Source organism: Papio anubis, chromosome X, assembly GCF_008728515.1.
Source record: "Papio anubis isolate 15944 chromosome X, Panubis1.0, whole genome shotgun sequence".
Lineage (NCBI taxonomy): Eukaryota > Metazoa > Chordata > Mammalia > Primates > Cercopithecidae > Papio > Papio anubis.
The window spans coordinates 18,585,938-18,605,439 of NC_044996.1; the positions used below are offsets into that span (position 1 = coordinate 18,585,938).

At 40.0% G+C, this 19,502-nt stretch overlaps 1 protein-coding gene across 6 annotated transcripts in view; it reads left to right on the forward strand.

Moving 5' to 3' along the window:
• Positions 1–19,128, forward strand: part of MAP7D3 (MAP7 domain containing 3) — a 34,196-nt gene extending 15,068 nt beyond the window's left edge. Inside the window, exons 7-20 of one of the 6 annotated variants that reach the window (XM_009198345.4) lie at positions 729–824; positions 4,840–5,588; positions 6,165–6,292; positions 6,541–6,749; positions 8,344–8,479; positions 9,676–9,823; positions 10,408–10,500; positions 11,078–11,182; positions 12,207–12,260; positions 14,614–14,707; positions 16,085–16,283; positions 17,375–17,453; positions 17,547–17,644; positions 18,871–18,984. In XM_009198345.4, coding sequence (XP_009196609.2) covers positions 729–824; positions 4,840–5,588; positions 6,165–6,292; positions 6,541–6,749; positions 8,344–8,479; positions 9,676–9,823; positions 10,408–10,500; positions 11,078–11,182; positions 12,207–12,260; positions 14,614–14,707; positions 16,085–16,283; positions 17,375–17,453; positions 17,547–17,612 — 2,156 coding nt within the window. In that variant the 3' untranslated portion in view covers positions 17,613–17,644; positions 18,871–18,984. Of the gene's footprint in view, positions 1–728; positions 825–4,839; positions 5,589–6,164; positions 6,293–6,537; positions 6,750–8,343; positions 8,480–9,675; positions 9,824–10,407; positions 10,501–11,077; positions 11,183–12,206; positions 12,261–14,613; positions 14,708–16,084; positions 16,284–17,374; positions 17,505–17,546; positions 17,645–18,870 lie in introns of all 6 variants that reach the window. The other 5 variants (XM_009198347.4, XM_009198343.4, XM_031660811.1 and 2 more) reach the window with 5 other exon arrangements.
• The last annotated feature ends 374 nt before the right edge of the window (positions 19,129–19,502 follow it).

Below are 19,502 nucleotides of genomic sequence, written 5' to 3' on the forward strand. Positions count from 1 at the left end.
TTGGATTGCTTAAATCGTGGCATCTATACCAATTGTTAATATTCATTTTTGTTTTAAAAATACTAGTTATAACTATTTAACTTGTAAGGTCCAGGACCCGAGCCTCTGAAAGCCATTTTTTGGCCATGATGCTACAGCTATCAATAACTTTATACCTGATATCAAAAGAATGGCTCTGTAGGGTAAAACACTGACAGTCTGTTCAAGCCTACACGTTGATACATGTGTAACTCAGATAATTCATTTTCTTTATGTTAAGAGCAAATATCTTTATTTAAATGATACTAGAGCTTCATGTTTTCTTCATTTTATTATATTGGTGTGTGCACATGTGTGTGTGTGTGTACATGTGTGTATCCATATATATCTTTTTAAAATATATGCATATATAACAAAAAATACTAGTTATAACTGAAGTATAAATTGCTTTTAAGTATTAGGCATCATGTCTAAAGGGTTGTATGTTTGTAATTTGGGAACTTTGATGTCAGATAGTATCAGACATTTTACCTCTTAATTTTTACCATTTTCTAAATAATTTTTTTTTTTCATTTCAGATAAAGAATAAACTTGTTTTAAGTTTGGGGATATAGAATCTCTGCATAATATTTGAAATTAAATCTTATAAGCAAGGTAGAGAACATAAAAAATGTTGAAAAAGGAGTGTCTCACTCCTGAGATAATTAGTAGTTTATGAAAACTAATATTCTTTTGTACTTGCTCTCTAGGGAAAACAGACAAGGAGAGAAGCTCATCTTTAAATAGAAGAGATAGTAACCTACATTCGTCTACTGATAAAGAACAAGCAGAAAGAAAGCCACGTGGTTAGTTGCTTCTAAATACAAATTTTAAATAGTTTTTTAAAAGAGGTATTTTATGTCAACATTGAATTGCTTGAAAAATCATTCCCAAAATTGGAAGCCAAAATATTCCTTCTTAAACTAAAAAATGTGCTTTGGTGCCATGCTTATTTGGCTAAAGCCAGAAAAATCTGTCTTTAAATGAACTATATAATTCCTGGCATCATCTGACAAGGGGTGGATAATGCAGCTGAGGAAGTAAATCACAGAATATTGGTATAGATAGGTGTGTACTGGAGGATTTGATTCACTTCCAGTATTTCATTAATTTGGATTTGGAAGTTGAAATACCTGGCCACATTTCGAACTTGAAAGCTTTGCCCTTGCTTCATAACATTACCCACATACATCCTTTGTGCATATTTTCACTGCTGATTATTCACAAAATTTCACAGTGATTACTAAAGCATTTCTTTATATAAAGTAGTTTCTTTTCTTTCTCTCTTTCTTTCTTTTTTTTTTTTTGAAATAGAGTCTCGCTCTGTTGTCCAGGCTGGAGGGCAGTGGCACCATCTCAGCTCACTGCAACCTCCACCTCCCGGGTTCAAGCGATTCTCCTGCCTCAGCTTCCCGAGTAGCTGGGATTATAGGCGCCTGCCACCGCGCCTGGCTAATTTTTGTATTTTTAGTAGAAGTGGGGTTTTGCCATGTTGGTCAGGCTGGTCTTGATCAAACTCCTGATCTCAGGTGATCCACCCATCTCGGCCTCCCAAAGTGCTGGGATTACAGCTGTGAGCCACCGTGACTGGCCATAAAGTTTCTTTTTAACACCTTTCCCTAGCATTTTCCTTTCACGTGTATTTGTTGCTTTTTGTTTGATACCAAACCATTCCTTTATAGAAGACTCTCCACTTAATTGATTCAGGTCAAATCCTGTTAGAACAAATGTCATTGACACAGGGATCTTTATGAACATGAAGATTTATTGGAGCAAGATATTTACAACAAAATTTACTTTTAACAAAAGTGTTTACTCACTTCCTTGGAGCCTTTGGCAGTGAACTTGACCATTATGATTTTCAGTACTGTCTATCTGTAGGAATCCTTGTAAAAGTTGTTTTGCCGTGTGCAACTTGATTTCCTCAAGTGTGAGTTCCTCCGTAAACTTCATACAGTGGGGAATGACTCTGTTTGAAATGTTACCTGGATTCTTTCCTTAGAGTTATTTTGGTATGTATGCTGTGGCCTTTCTCCTTTTATTCTGAGAATCTCTTCCTTGACAGTGCAGTCCAGTCAGATGACAGTGTTCAATCCTGGTATGTTTTGTGTTGCCGGGAAAGGTGCTGTTGAGAGCAGTTTGCATTGCTCTTTCTTGCTTTGCGTTTGTGAGACCTCCAATGGAATCCTTTGGATTTGTTTGCATTATATAGCTCGTTGCTCATATATCAGTTCTCAAGAGAATGATTTCATCAGTTGTCTGTTCAGCCCAACAAAAGCATCATTAGCCAGAAGCAGAAGTGCTGCTTCATTATCCAGTCCTGGAAAAGATGTTCCAGGTAACAGGTATATGGTGGAAAGCCAGGAGTTGTTAAGTGTTTGCATTTCAAAGCAGGCTTCATTACTGAATTTGTTGCATTTAGGCATCAAAATAGTTTGAATCAATAGTTATCATATTAGTGATTTTACCCAGCATTTGATGTTGCATATTTATTTTATGACTTCTAACATGATAGGGCAGTTATGTGGGAGACAGGTAATTTGTGGGATGAGATAGCTAACTTTGGAGGTGGTTGTTAAATTTTAAAGCTCTATGGGTTTTAAAAATATAGAAAACCTTCACTCATATCAAGGGAGAAAGTTTTCTACTCTACCTTCCTTTTTTCCCCTAAAATATGGAAGAATAGCATAGAGCCACCCTTCAGCTTTTAGTTAGAGACCTAAAGATTGTTCCTAACATGAAACATCTTCAGGGTTGTGTGGACTTTCATTTATAGTTTACATATAGTATTAGACTTGCCTTTGGATAGCTAGACCCCCCCCCCCCAATAATGGAAAGGGCTAATGCATTGTTCCTATGATTTTTTTCTCTTTTTTCCCCTCCACTTTTTCCTTTACAGTGTATATCCCACTCCCTTTGCTTTTTCTCTGTTAGTATTCATATGATTAGTAAAATGCATCTAAATGCTATTACAGACTTTCTTGTACTGCAGTCTTATTTCTTTTGTTCTAATTCCTGACTTTTTTATGCCCAATTATATGTATGTCAGGTTATTTTCTGCCAGTCTCCCTTTCCCACCGAATCTATGGTAAGATATTTCTATTACCACCATCCAAAAAACCTCAATATTTTGTCTTAAAAGTTTATAGCTAATAAAAATCCAGTTATACTATATTTTCTGCAGCACAAACTGTTGGTGTAATGTGGCCGTTTAGGCATACGTAGATATGTAAATAAAATGCTTTCTCCACTAAAAATGAGGGACTAAAAGATAACATTTAATTTCGCTAAAGATTTTATTCATAAGTAGTCAATCTTTGGTAATTTGGTCTATTTTAATTATTTGATAAGATTAGGTGAAAATTTGCCACCCATACTTAAAGATGAGGTGGCAGATAAATTTAACCAGGTATTTTTTTTTTTAATTTAATTTACCAGGTCTTAAGCCACCTCTAAATACCTTTTGAAAAATATTTAATTAGGCCAGGCGTGGTATCTCATGCCTGTAATGCCAGCACTTTGGGAGGCTGAGGCAGGTGGATCACCTGAGGTCAAGAGTTCAAGACCAGCCTGGCAACATGGTGAAACCCCGTCTCTACTAAAAATACAAAATTTTCCGGGTGTGGTGGCACATGTCTGTAATCCCAGCTACTTGGGAGGCTGAGACAGGAGAATCGCTTGAACCTGGGAGGCGGAGGTTGCAGTGAGCCAAGATCGCGCCACTGCACTCCAGCCTGGGTGATAGAGCGAGACTCCATCTCAAAAAAAAAAAAAAAAAATTAATCGTATAAGCAATAAATATTTCGTGTAGAAGAAGTTTTTAATCTAATCCCCCATTATCCCAGTGCTCACTGGTAACTTCATATTTTTCTTTGCATTTTCTTTTTCACAAAATGAAATAACCTGTTTCCCATCTCCTATGTCCAAAATATTGCATATTATTACTCTTAGTGACTGCCTTAATATGGCCCACATTTCCTTTGGAACATTTGGATGGTATTTTCAATTTTTTCAATATTATAAACAGTAGTAATTAGCAACCTTATACAAGCATTTTTATGTATTTATGTAATTTTTTTTTCCTAAGAGTAAACCTAGAAGTAGAATTGCTCGAACAAACAGTATGTACTTTTTATGCTCCCCAGGGAAAATATACACATCTATACTCCCACCAGTGGTGATGAGGTTCTAAACATTGGTATTAATCACTTTCTTCCATCTTACCTGGCACCAAATATTATCATTTTTGTCCATTTGATAGGAAACATAAAATTAGATTGTTAAACGTGGAAGGGACCTTAGAGATCCAACCCACTCTGATTAATGTCTTATTACAGTTTTTAGTGTGGCGAGAAAATGCTCTCTCTTACATTCTATTCTAAAACATTAAAATATGGAGTGTCTTACATAATCACCTATAATGGTAAGATCTCTAGCCCTGGTGAAGATGTTTAGATTACTTTTAGAAAGGGTTGAAGACCTTGTGCTTTTTTGTGAAAATTATTCTGAAATATAGTTTGATTAAAATAGAAACAGCTTATTGCAAACATCAACTTTGGAGAAGCATCTTATTTTCATCTGTAATAGACTATTGCCTTTACAACGACTGTTGTTAATGTTGCTTCTGAAGTACTGACTTTGTGATGGTTCTGTCCTGTGTCTGTCATCCATTTCACTAAACTTCTCCTGTGTTGTGTGTAATCCCTGTGCTTTTAATAAACAATCTCTTTTCTCTGTTCCTGTTCTTATACTGTGTACATGGTGCATCCTTTTCTTGTCAGATTTCTAACTTAGGGAATTTCATTCTCTGTCCTCATTCAGTTACAGGTGTCACCAATTATGTAATGCGGTATGTCACTGTACCCTTGCGTAAATGTACTAGTGACGAATTGAGGGCTGTTATGTTTCCCATGTCAGCAATGAAAATACCTCCTCAAACAAAAGTAGAAGAGGCTCCCTTGGAGAAAGTAGAGACACCTCCCAAGGCAAGTGTGGATGCACCCCCCCAGGTGAATGTGGAAGTATTCTGCAACACAAGCATGGAAGCATCCCCCAAGGCAAGTGTGGGCATGGCTGCTGAGGTGAGCACGGACTCATCCCCTGTGGCGAGTGTGGATGTGTCACCTGTGGTGAGCACATATGATTCTGAGATGAGCTCGGACGCATCCCCCGAGTTGAGCATAGACACACCCCTGAAGGTATACCTGGAAACAGTTCCCAAGGTGAACATAGAAGCATCCCCAGAGGTGAGCCTGGAAGCACTCCCAGAGGTGAGTGTGGAGGCAACCCCAGAGGCAAGTGTGGAATCACCCCCAGAGGCGAGCCTGGAAGCACTCCCAGAAGCAAGTCTGGAAGCACCGTCAGAAGTGAGCATGGAAGCAGCCCTAGAGGGGAACCTGGAAGCACCTCCCAAGGGGAGTGCAGAAGGTGCCCCCAAGGAGAGTGTGAAAGGGTCACCCAAAGAGAGCATGGAGGCGTCTCCTGAGGCAATGGTGAAAGCATCCTCCAAGACATCCCTTGAAGCAAGCATGGAAGCATCTCCCAAGGCAAAAGCGAGAGACGCTCCAAAGGTTTGTCAAGTGCCTGTTATTGACAAATTTTCTATTAAAATATGTATATTTTGTTGTATAGTTCAAAATAGGTCAGATTTTACAACATAACCGGCATATTATTTACAGTATTCTGCAATATAATTAATAAAATAGGTTAACTCACTTAAACTAGGAATTTAAAATTCTCTGATGTCCATTGTACCACTTTTCCTCCAAAGCTGAAATATTAGTGAGTTTTTATTAGAAGGGAGAAAATGTAAGTTTATATGAACTGTGTTTCTAAACTCTGAAGAAATGTTTTTTGAGAAATGTTTTAAACCCTGAATTAGGATTTGGAAATTGAGTTTGGTTTTGAAGGATAGTATTTCTTTTAAACCTGTTATTTCTGTGATCTCCTGGAATTGTGTAATGTAAATTGTTAGTCCAGAAGCAAATATCAATGTCCTGATTCTCATGCTCTAAAAGAAAATTGCAGTTTAAAGAATTCTAATTGTGTTTTATTCAGAATGTTTTTCTCTTAAAAAAAAAAAAAAAAAAAGCCAGCTACAGTAAAAGAATTGTTAGTAATTTACTATATTGTGTTTACCTGTTCAGAAATCAGACATGGAAAAACAGGCCTTAACCCTTATTGCCAAGAAGCGTCTATCATCATACACTGAGTGTTATAAATGGTCATTATCTCCTGCAAATGTCTGTGGTCTGCCATCTCCCATCAGCACTAAGTAAGCAGCTTATTTGCAACTGTTCCTTATAGGCATTTTACTAGAACAAATTCCGTGTCAATGTTTGATGAGTGAAATAATATAGTATGCATGGTAACACAAATGTAAAGGGGAAAAAGCCTGTAAAAAGGGATTTACTGTTCAGAAAAATTCCCCGATTATAATGTCACCTCATAATATCATCTTAAATTTTACGAAATTGTACACTGAAAATTAATTAGCAAATGTGTATTCCTTTTTCTCAGCAGGCAAATCCAAAAGAACCGCCCTCCATCACCATTACCACTTATTTCAAAACAGTCACCACCGACTTCTTTTCCTTATAAAATGATGCCTATTCAACACACCATGTCTGTGCAAAGTGCATCAAATACTGTCAAAAAGAAAAATGAAACAACAGTTTCTAAAACCACTAACAGATGTGAGGCTTTGAGCCAAAGGCATATGATCTATGAAGGTAAGTTCTTGCACTAAGAAGTTTATCTCTAGCAACACAGAAAATCTTACTGTATTCTGGGAAAGGTTCACTTCATTTTATTCCCCAATTGAGAGAACTTTAGGGAATTATTTTCCTTTTAGATAAAGACAATCTAACCAATCTCTGGTACATTGGAATGTATCCTCTCTGTTTGTTTGTCCTTGCCAAAGCTTTCTTCTCACCCCTTTGTTTTGAAAAATCCATTTTTGGAACTGCTTTTAAAAGCATAAGTCTGGCCAGGCATGGTAGCTCACGCCTGTAATCCCAGCACTTTGGGAGGCTGAGGTGAGAGGATTGCTTGAGCCCAGGAGTTTGAGACCAGCCCAGGCAATATAGGAGAGAGACCCCTGTTTCTACAGAAAAAAAAAAAAAAAAAAAAATTAGCCTGATGTGGAAAGGGTAGGCTGTATATTCTGTTAGGGGATTGAGGATAAGAGTAAGCCATATTATACTATAACTGCCTAGCTTAAGGTGGTACACATCTATAGTCCCAGCTAGTAGGGAGGCTGAGGTGGGAGGATTGCCTGAGACCAGGAGGTGGAGGCTGCAGTGAGCCGTGATAGTGCCTCTCCACTCTAGTCTGGATGAGAGAGCGAGATCCTGTATCAAAAAAAAGCACAGGTCGGATGAGAGGTTTGGTCTAGGTGATTCCTAAGATCCCTTCTAGTTCTGATAGTGATGGTTCTTGGAGAGAGCATATCCACTCGTGGATGAGCAGATTTTTCCCAAGATTTAGGTTCGTTTCTATATATAGGCCATAATGTGGTGTCCCTTGATTTGTGTAGTATTCCTGAAAGTGCCATATTGCTATTTTGCCCGTCACATGCATTCTTAATACCCATGGACATTACTTAATTTCAAAAACACACTGGGGAATTTTGCTTTTTTAGGGAATTCCACAGTGAATTTTTTGGTAACAGAAAAAAATCTTTTAATTACAGATTACTCATTCCTGATATGTCTTCTCATTTTCATATGTGATTTATTTAAAATAAATCAGTTATATAGACCAAAATATTATAATATGCCTTCGTGTACTCACCTTATTTTACTGATTGTCTTGGTTTTGTTATCTACAGTTAGCTACTCTATGATCAACCAAATGTACACACTATTATCAAGGTTTAGCTAAATAGTAATTATATAGTAAAAATGATGGACAAATCTCAAAATGTATGCCAAATGTATTTTTGTTTGAGTATTGAAGATACTTGTACCCTTCGTTTGGACCAAGCGTAAGCTTGTCTTCCTCTATATTCAGTATTTCTTACTCTTTTCCCATGGGATTAGTTGATTCAGTTATCTCAAAACCACTAAAAGGAAAGTAGAAGTACATTATTCCATTTTGGAACAAGTAGGTGTTAAAAAGAAAATGCTACAGCTATTGTTGGGGGTGCAGTTTGAACAAAATCTGTTACATAATCGCCTGTAGTTTGCTTGTGATTTATAAATTGTGGACTATGCACATATATATATATATATTTTAATGTTTTGGATTGTGTTGCACTTCTTTGTTGGAGTGAGAGATGATTAGCTCTCTAAACTAACTGTTGCACATATTTATTTAAACTAGAGTCTGGTAATAAGAGTACTGCAGGTATTATGAATGCCGAGGCGGCAACAAAAATTTTGACAGAATTACGCCGCCTTGCTCGTGAACAAAAAGAAAAAGAGGAAGAAGAAAGACAACGGGAAGAAATGCAGGGAAGGTCAGCACAAAGTCTTCCTTCCTATACTATAAATCTTGAGTAGGGCCCAAATTTTTGAAAGTCAAAATTTTACCCTCAAGTTATAAATTCTCAAGGAACAATTGACTTCAGTGAGGATCAGAAGTGCCTCATTGCCTGTATAGGAAGCATTTCAAGCCCTTGTAAATGGCTAAGCTAAGGACCCTGGTGTGTGGATAAATGGCACAGTCCTTTTTAGCCTCCATACATCATGTGCCATTAAGGTGTGCTAGGAGGATGCACAGAGACCAAACTCACATTCAGGATTTGAACTCTCAGCACCAGAGTGGTATATAAGAACCTATCTGTTTGTGTTCACTAGTGTCAGCCCTTTATTTTAAAAGACTTGTAATGTCAGGATTTTTAAACCTGAAAATTATACTTACGTTACGTTTTACTTTTCCTGTGATCTTTGTGACACCTGTATCCCATCAGGCCAGTGAGTCATTGCTAGAAGGATTTCCTTTGTAGGCAGCAAATCTCCTGTACAGTTGTGTACGTTCAAATTCTAGCAAAGGTTTCTTGCTCCTCCATCTTGAGGCCTATTTTATGTCGGGCCTTGTAATGTAAACCTCTGTCCACTGGCTGCAGGGAATAACAACAGTACTGACTTTGCTTTTAAGTATTTAGTGTTATTTGAAATAATCATACATTTTCCATATGCTTACATGGGCCTGGGAAAAAGAAGGGAATATTATGAATTACAAAAAAAACTCTAACTCAAAGAATATTATTCATCGCTTCATATAAACAGAGCTGATTTAGCATTTGAAAGTGCTGAATACTAGGGAGCCACCAGACTCTGCTCTAAATTATCTCTGTAATCCCCACGAGAGATTGGGTGTGAGCAAGTGTAAATAAGGCCTTTTAGGGGATGTCGTGTCTCAAAGACAGTTAAGGAATGATTTCCTCTCACGTATGTGTGTTTTTTAATAAGCAAAGTTATCTATTACTTGATTGAAATATTTTTCTGCTCCCGAGGGCTAGTTTTTCTCTTTAAAAAGGGTGGAATTGTGTAATTGCTATATAGTAACAACACAGAAGATGTAGTGACTCTGGTGTAGATATAAATTGTATTACTATACATAGGAAGTTTCACTGTAAAAACTCACATACTACTGCAAGCTGAGTATGATAGCAATCAAGATGAACACTAACAATTATTTAAATACTCTCAGGGTCATTAAGAAATCAAAAGACGTGGCAAAGGAAGCAGTTGGAGGCCAAGCAGAAGACCTCTGGAAACTCAAAGATGGGCAGCGACCAAAGGAGACTAAAAAGAAGAAAGGATGGCTGGATCAGGAAGACCAGGAAGCACCACTGCAGGTTTGCTGGCTTGACACTTTATCAGGGGATGAGAACCAGATTATAAAGTTCAGATGGAACCCAAAGCAAAAATCTCTGTCTCTGAGAAAGAAGACATGAGCAGATTCTCTGGCTGCTTTTTTTTTTTTTTTTTTTTTTTTTTTTTGAGACAGAGTTTTACTCTTCTCAGCCAGGCTGGAGTGCAATGGCGCGGTCTTGGCTCACTGCAACCTCTGCCTCCCAGGTCCAAGCCATTCTCCTGCCTCAGCCTCCCAAGTAGCTGGGATTACAGGCGTCTGACACCACGCTCAGCTCATTTTTGTATTTTTGGTAGAGATGGGGTTTTACCATGTTGGCCAGGCTGGTCTTGAACTCCTGACCTCAGGTGATCCACCTGCCTCAGCTTCCCAAAGTGCTGGGATTACAGGTGTGAGCCACTGCGCCCAACCTCTGGCTGCATTTTTATGTTATAGTCTCTATTACCCAGTACCACTGCAAGCCATTGTCAGTCACCCTCAGAAAACCATAGAATATTTTCCTAGTGAAATAAGCAGAAAACAGCAAATTGTGTAGTCCTTAATTTGAAATCCAAATTACTTAAACAGATTCAACATCCTACATTGGTTTCCCCCATCTTGCATTCTGTGGTACCACATACAACTCCATCAACTGGACCTTATACCCCTGTGACAGATAAGGTAAACCATAAATACTTCTACAAGTTTAAAATCATTAACTGATAAGAATGTCTCATCTATCTAAAGTCAAATTATTGGGTAAATAAATGCCCAAACTGAACTCAGATTATACTGTTTGAATTATTACCACAGCCCAATTTATATTCCCAGTTTTTAGTGTATCATTCACCAGCATTGGTCATATGTTATATATGATTGTTTATGCTTGCATTTCTCAGGAAGGTGCCTTCAAGAATTCTCTCAGTGCTTTTGAGAAATGTCAGGCTGTTCACTCCTGTTACTGTGTTAATGGATAGCTTCACAGTCACATACTTTGAATTAGGATGGTATGATGTTCATAACGATGACCCTGTGGTCCTGAATCCTCAAGACAACATTTAGCCTAGCTTTGTGCATTCTAACTAGTGCTTTGAAAATTGACAGTCCACAAATACCATAATATAGGACCCCTCATCCAAAAGGTTGCACTCTTTTGTTATGCTAAATAACATTTTACCATTGAAATTTTTAAACTAGAGTTCTCTGATGTCACTCAGGTATCTTGAGATTAAATGATATTTTTATACAAATTTCCTAGAAAGGGGATGCCAACATAAAAGCTCAAGAGGAAGCTGACAAACGCAAGAAAGAACACGAGAGAATTATGTTACAAAATTTACAAGAACGGTTAGAAAGGAAAAAGGTACTCACTGTCTGTTTGGGGGGACTTGATTCTGTGTTTTAAACAGTGTTGGGCACCTGATATCAGCATGTTTTTAAGAATCACAAATCTGATATATGCTAGCTCCTGGTGGCTTTTCCACTTGATTCTCTTCTTTATCCAAGGATCTGACCTCTCCTACATAGAAGGCTGTCCTCTTACTGATCATGCCTCCCACTCATGGACCCTTGGAGGCCATTACAGTGATGCCTCACTATATCAAACCTCTGGTAACAAAACTCCTCTGAGCAGAAGGACTCCAGTCATGGTAGGGGTTGGTGGAAGTTAAGACTTTCTTCTAAACTGGCTGGAAATTGCAGCAAGTACATGGGAAGAAGCAGAAACTGCAGGCCTCTTTGAGAGGCCAAGGTGCAGGCTGTTTTTAAGGTAGGGCCACATGTGAGCTCATCTGGCAGCCCTGGTCCAGGCTGAGTTGCTGCAAGGCCTATCTGGTAGTAGATTGGTCACCTTGAGGGGACCAGGGAGCTGCAACTCTCCTCACTGCAGGGAAAGAAGTGTGCACAGGAGAGAGAATTCCTGTCCTTCCCTAGAAGTATATTTCTCCTCCACCTCCCATCTTCTCTCTTCATTAACACAATAACAGTGTGGCATCATTGAGGTGTATTATTTTCACTAACATTGGCTTCAGGAATCAACTGAAGACTAAAGACTAAAATTATGTTAAAAGCTCTAATTGGTTTGCAATAATATATGCTTAGCCTAAGTAATGAATTTCTGCATATGCAAAATTAGGAGTGAGATGTCATCATTTGGATGTTTGTGTTATAACAAATACGGCAGTCATTCAGGGCATTTTATAGCTGAAACTGGGATTGGGATAGGAAACTCAACTGCCACCATAAGCCTTTTGTTGGTAATATTTGTGGTTTTGGAGCAATCACTACCATTGTCCACCTCTGTGAAATGGGGATAATCAACTCCTTTAGGATAACTGTTTGGTTTCTCAACTGTTTTCATGTTTGAATTTTTCTTTCCCTTTAAATAGAGAATAGAAGAAATTATGAAGCGGACGAGAAAGACAGATGTGAATGCCTCAAAGGTAGTCCCCATGCTCCTACTAGCAGTGTAGAAGAATGCCTCTTGTTTCACATTATTGCCGAGTTTTTCACTTTACCCAATCTGGTGGTAATGAAATAAAGTATTACATTTGTATTTCCCTGATTATTAACAAGGTTGACCATGTTTTCATATTTTTAGTTAGCTCTTATGTTTTCTTTTGTGTGAAATGTTTTTTTTCGATCTTTTGCCCAAGACTTTTGGGTTGATTTGTCTCATTTGTAGTTCTTTAAATGTTATAGATACTGCTTCTTTTTTGGTTATGTGTTGCAGATATCTTCCCCCAGTTTACAGCTTATCTTTCTTTTTCTTTTTTTCTTTTTTTGTTTGTATACAATGTGTAATGATCAAATCAGGATAATTAGCAAATCCATCACCTCAGATGCTGATCATTTTTCTCTCTTTTTTTTTTTTTTTTTTTTTTGAGACAGAGTCCCGCCCTGTCACCCAGGCTAGAGCGTAGTGGTGTGATCTCAGCTCACTGCAACCTCCACCTCCTGGGTTCAAGTGATTCTCCTGCCTTAACCTCCTGAGTAGCTGGGATTACAGGGGTGTGCCGCCATGCCTAGCTATTTTTGTATTACTAGTAGAGACAGGGTGACAGGGTTTCACCATGTTGGCCACACTGGTCTCGAACTCCTGACCTCAGGCTATCCACCCGCCTTAGCCTCCCAAAGTGCTGGGATTACAGGTGTGAGCCACCATGCCCGGCCAGCTTATCTTTTCTTAATGTTGTCCTCTTCTGGATAGAAGCTTCTGATTTTTTCTTTTTTCTTTTTTTTTTGTTTTTTGAAATAGTCTTACTCTGTCACCCAGGCAGGAGCACAGTGGTGCAGTCTTGGCTCACTGCAACCTCCACCTCCCAAGGTCAAGTGATCCACCCATCTCACCCTTCCAAGTAGCTGAGACTACAGGTGCACGCCACCACACCTGGCTAATTTTTTATTTTTTTGTAGAAACAGGATTTTGCCGTTTCTAAAACTCCTGGGCTCAAGCAGTCCACCCGCTTCAGCCTCCCAAAGTGCTGGGATTTCATGCTTGAGCCACCATGCCCTGCATTCTGATTTTAATATTGTTGAATTGACCAGTATTTTCTGATGACTAATGAAGTCAGGCACCTTTTCATAAATGCTTACTGGCCTGTTGGAGATTCACTTTGGTGAAGTACCTTTTCAAGTCATTTGCCCATTTTCCTATTTTGTCACCTGCCTTTTTCTGATTGAATTGTAGGCATTTTTACCTACACTGGTTAGGAGTCCTTTGGAGATATATATATATTGCAGGTATCTTCTTCCATGCCATAGTTTGCCTCACACTCTCCTAATGTCTGTTGATGAACCAGACGTAAGTTCTTCATTTTAACAAGCTTAAATTTATCATTTTTTTCCCTTATAGTGAGTGTTTTTGTGGTCTGTTTCATAATTATTTACCTACCCCAATGTCATGTCTTTTGATGGAGCACATGTAGTCAAGGCCTTTTTCCTCCAGATTCTGTGCTTTTTACATTCTGTGCTATAAGACTGATATTTTGTCTGTTTGCAATTACCCAGTTGTGGTCATTTACATTAAGTGACATGAGAATTTAGAGTAGAAATGTCATTTCCAAAAAGTGCTGGGAGTCATCATGTCAAAGTTCATTCAACTCATTAGGAGTTTTGCCTCAAGCAGCAACCTAAGGCTGGGTGCAGTGGCTCACATCTGTAATCCCAGCACTTTAGGAGGCCAAGGCAAGAGGAGCTCTTCAGCCCAGGAGCTCAAGACCAACCTGGACAACATAGTGTGAGAACTTGTCTCTATAAAAAAAAATTAAAAATTAGCCAGGTGTGGTGGCATGCGTCTGTAGTCCCAGCTGCTTGGGAGGCTGAGACAGGAGGATCACTTGAGTCCCGAAGTTTGAGGCTGCAATGAGCTATGATCGTGCCACTGCACTCCATCCTGGGCAACAGAGTGAGACTTTGTCCCCCCACCAAAAAAAAAAAAAAAAAAAACAGCAGTCAAAAACATTTTAGCTATTCACTGACTAGCCCCATCCCGCCTTAGTTAAGGTTCTGAGCAGGCAGAGAACAAATGCCAACACAAAGCTATAGTCCCTTGGCTCCTGCCCAGGGAAATCTTTCATTCTTGAGTGTCTTCCTAGCCAAAAGACACAGCTACGGGCACCTGTCCCTATCCTCTGTAGATTCTTGGGGCCAGTTAAAAGAGGTTAGATTTTTTTACCTTTTTGTTGAAATGACAAAAGTTAGCCATCAATCCAGCTTTGAAGCAGACTTCGTTGACATTCTAAACCAGGATGATTGAATATTAGTCATAATCAAGATTTCCTTTTTTAATCATAGGTCACAGAAACATCCAGCCATGACATATATGAAGAGGCTGAGGCTGACAACGAAGAAAGCGACAAGGACTCATTGAATGAAATGTTTCCATCAGGTTAGTCACAATTTAGGAGCTAGACTGCTTAGGTTCATATCCAGGGGCTCCTCTGCTTTTGAGCTGTGTGGCTTTGGGCAGGTCACTTAACCTTTCTGTGCTGAGTTTTTCCCATCTGAAAAAGGGGAAGCCAATGTCCTTTTCCTAGAGTGGATATGAGATTTCAGTGAGGTAAATCCATGTAATGCTAAAAACAGTGTCTGACACATAAACTCTCAATAAATAACAGCTGCTGCTGCTTATTATTTTAAAGATCATGCTAATAGACTGTAGACAGCAGCTCTTTCTCAGTTGAATGTGAGGATTGCCAGCATTTCAGAGCTCAACTCCTCAAGGCATCCATGATTGACCACAGGTGGAATTCCACTTTCCACTTTATTAAGAAAAATTGAATGCTTTCTCAAATGTCTGGACTCCCTTACAAGTAGGAACCACTTTGTAGTAACAGTAATTGCCATTTGAGAAAACATTATTTGTCCATATTTTTCCCGCCGGTGGATATTGAACAGGAAAGTCAGGTCCTCTACTAGGTGCTGGGAATGAAGGGGTGAAAAGACAAGGCCTGAGCTTGAAGGAGCTATAGCCAGTGGGAAGACAAATATATGAGCAAACCATAATACTGCCACAAGATGATTGGGTTGAAAGAAGTTTGGTGAAAATACAATGAGAACATAGCAGTAAGAGCTCCTCAGTCTGCCTTAGGGCATTGAGGAAAGCCGAAGGTAGGAGGTAACATTAGAGGTAAGATGAGGCTGGGCAGTGGCTCACGCCTGTAATCCCAGCACTTTGGGAGGCCAAGGTGGGCAGATCACAAGGCCAGGAGATCAAGACCATCCTGGCTAACAGGATGAAATCCCGTCTCTACTAAAAATACAAAAAATTAGCCAGGCGTGGTGGTGGGCGCCTGTAGTCCCAGCTGCTTGGGAAGCTGAGGCAGGAGAATGGTGTGAACCTGGGAGGCGGAACTTGCAGTGAGTGAAGATCGTGCCTCCGTCCCAAGAAAAAAAAAAAAATTAGAGGTAAGACGAAATGCATAAACAGAATTGGCTAGGTGAGTGATCAGGGGAGGGGCGAGAATCTGGAGCAGTCTTATCTCTGGTTGTTATTCTTTCCTAGCAAAGGAAAAAGGACAGATTCCTTAATGGTAGCCTCTTGGTGCCTCGAGGGCAGGGTGAGTGTGTGTGCTGAGCAGTGGCCCGAGACATGGCTCGGGAAACTCTGTGACTGCTGGGCCTGCCTCCCAGGAGTACTGCTGCTTGACTCTTCCTGCCTTCAGACAGGCGATACCCACTCCTCATCCCATCAGGATCACAGCCTTCACTTTTTCTTGAATTCGTTATTGAAACTCCATATTTAATTGTGTTATTTTTTTTCTAGCCATTCTAAATGGCACAGGCTCACCTCCCAAATTTAAAATACCGTTCAACAATGCCAAGAAAATGACACACAAGCTGGTATTTCTAGAAGACGGTTCCAGCCAGGTCCGTAAAGAGCCAAAAACATATTTTAATGGTGATTTGAAAAACTTCAGACAAAAAAGCGTGAAAGACACTTCAACACAGGAAGTAGTTTCAAGGTGAGTCACTTAGTCAGCTTATCTAAATAAACTTGGCAGGATTATGATTGACATTCTTAAAATGCTAAATAATATGATCTCTTGTGCTCTTAGTTTTTACCAAACACCATGTCACGTATTTGACTTAACAGAAATAAACTCATCCCCACAACAGCCTTGCTAAGTAAAGATCATCATCCCCATTTATAAAGACAAGGAGACTGAGGTGCAGAGAGGGTAGGGGCTTTATTTGCCCAATATCCTGCTATTAAAGGGCAGAGCCCAAATTCAATTCCAGATACATCTGGCCCCAAACTTTACTTTCGTTCACATTGGTTAATGTTATCTCATGAAGTTGGGCAAGAAGACATTTGTGGAGTGATTGCAATATACCAGGCATTTTATATTACCTATTTCAATTATCAACACAACTCTGAGTGTGACAGTAATATCCTCATTTTATTATTTTTTTATTTTATTTTATTTTTTTAAGAGATGAGGTTTCACCAGATTGGCCAGGCTGGTCTTGAACCTCTTGGGCTCAAGTGATCTGCCCACCTTGGCCTCCCAGAGTGCTGGGATTACAGGCATAAGCCACCACGCCCGGCCATAATATGCTCATTTTCAGTGTAAGGAAACAAGGTCAGAAGTTAGGTCAGGAGAGCAGGAACTGATTCATGGAAAGGAACGCTACATGAGCAATTGCCTGAGAAGACGTTCACCTGCAAGGCCCACAGGAACAGGAGTCTGCTGAGAGGTGTGATGATGTAGAAGGAGCACTAGAGCTAGAGGACCTGTACCAGTTCTGTTACTACACCTCACTGGCCCATCCTTGACCAATCTTAAGGGAGGGACAGGGTTTCTGGAGTCATGCGTGCTTAGCTGCTCCTACTCCTGGTGCTTCGTGGGACCTAGGGCTTTCTGGAATACAGTTTGAAAATCAGTGTGTCCTGTGACCTCTAGGGTTCCTTTCAGTCATCCTGTTCTATGATTCTGAAATGTTTTTTAATTCCAAGGCATTTCTTAGAAGTTAATCAAAGGACAAAGCTGCTTTTAGGCCAGAGCCTTGGTTTGGGAATAATTGGGATTCTAACCAAACTGTCTCTTTCCAGACCATCTTCCAAAAGAATGACCAGTCACACAACAAAAACCAGAAAGGCGGATGAAACCAACACCACCAGCAGATCCTCTGTTAGTATGAATTATGAGCAGCAGTGTATCTGTGACAAGATCACCAACATTGTAAGTCGCAGAACTATCTTTGTCACATTTTTCTCCTGACAGGCACAAACAAAATCTGAAGGATTCCATGACATCTCGCCAAAGTCCCCAGACACCTTTAGACGATAAGAGAAGAAGCAAACCTGTTTCTCCTCATTAGGGTAAGGCCTCATCTCATCCACCTTTTTCTTGAAAGGCAGTTGACCCCAAACCCCACTCCCCTCCTTCTAGCTGTTCCAGGGCAATCTTTGCACCATATAGCTTTGGAAGAGAAGAAGACAATTGTGGGTCTGCAGGAATGATGTGAGAGTCTTCCATTAAGTTGGTTTTGAGAGAATAGAGAGTAGATGACTTGATTCTAATTTTTATGTCCCACATTTCATGCCAGATATAAAAAATAAGTTTTGGCCAGGTGCAGTGGCTTACACCTGTAATCCCAGCACTTCGGGAGGCCAAGGCAGGCAGATCACTTGAGGTCAGGAGTTTCAGACCAGACTGGCCAACATGATGAAACCCCATCTCGGCCGGGCGTGGTGGCTCAAGCCTGTAATCCCAGCACTTTGGGAGGCCGAGACGGGTGGATCACGAGGTCAGGAGATCGAGACCATCCTGGCTAACACGGTGAAACCCCATCTCTACTAAAAAATACAAAAAACTAGCCGGGCAAGGTGGCGGGCGCCTGTAGTCCCAGCTACTCGGGAGGCTGAGGCAGGAGAATGGCGTGAACCCGGGAGGTGGAGCTTGCAGTGAGCCGAGATCCGGCCACTGCACTCCAGCCTGGGCGACAGAGCGAGACTCCATCTCAAAAAAAAAAAAAAAAAAAGAAACCCCATCTCTACTAAAAATACAAAAATTAGCCGGGTGTGATAATGCATGCCTGTAATCCCGACTACTTTGGAGGCTGAGGCAGGAGAATCACTTGAACCCAGGAGGCAGAGGTTGCAGTGAGCTGAGATTGTGCCACTGCACTCTAGCACTCTAGCCTGGGTGACAGAACAAGACTCTGTCTCAAAAAAAAAAAAAAATGTTCTTTTCAAACTTGCATCCCAGACTCCTCTGAGCTCCTGGTCTGCTGGTTGCTTGGCAAGCACACAGACAGTTGATTAGGGCAGAAGATTAGGGAAGTCTTCAGAATAAGCCTCAACCTGTGTTTCCAAAACCAGAAGCCTCTTGTTTTTCTTTCCTTGAGAAGTTCTCTTTGAAATTGAGAAGCACCTTGGGCCTGGTTGGGGACTGGGGAAGTGAAGAACATTTATAGGACCAGTGTGTCAGCAACTCCAGAGGGGCTGCTGAGGGTCCTGGGCATGTACCCTGAAGGGAGGCCAGGGACAAGTTGCTGTGAGACTAGCATCTTCTCTACTAATCTTTCTTTTATTTTTCCCTCTAGTCAGATACGTAAACCTTACTCAGCCTGGGAGATGAATACATCTTCCACTCTGGATAACTCAACTCCTGGGCCCATCAGTCCTCAAATTTTTCTGCTTCTGACTTGAACCTGGTAAAGGAAGTGACACCGAAAAATTGAAAGAAACTGTCAAAAGGTCACCTTGATGTATATCTCAGAATATGTTAAAAATCATGTTGTTCTCTTGCGTCTAAGCAAGAGCTCTAAGTAAAGAGTTGTTTTTGTTTTCTTTGGAAAATCACCATTGTCTTTTATTCTTGTGTTGTCCTACCAATGTGTTTGCTGGAGCGAGTGCATCAAGGATGCTTTCCTGAAACTGTAATTGTGGAGTTTCTAGAAGAATATGATTGCAGAACTAATTCTCTTTCAGTATATATTTGAAATCTTAAAGTAATGCTTTTTCTTTTTCTTTCTCTTTTACTTTTTTTTTTTTTTTTTTTTTTTTTTTTGAGACGGAGTCCTGCCCTGTCACCCAGGCTGCAGTGCAATGGCGCAGTCTCAGCTCACTGCACCCTCCGCCTCCTGGTCTCAAGCAATTCTCCTGTCTCAGCCTCCCCAGTAGCTGGGATTACAGGCATGTGCCACCACACCTGGCTAATTTTTTGTGTTTTAGT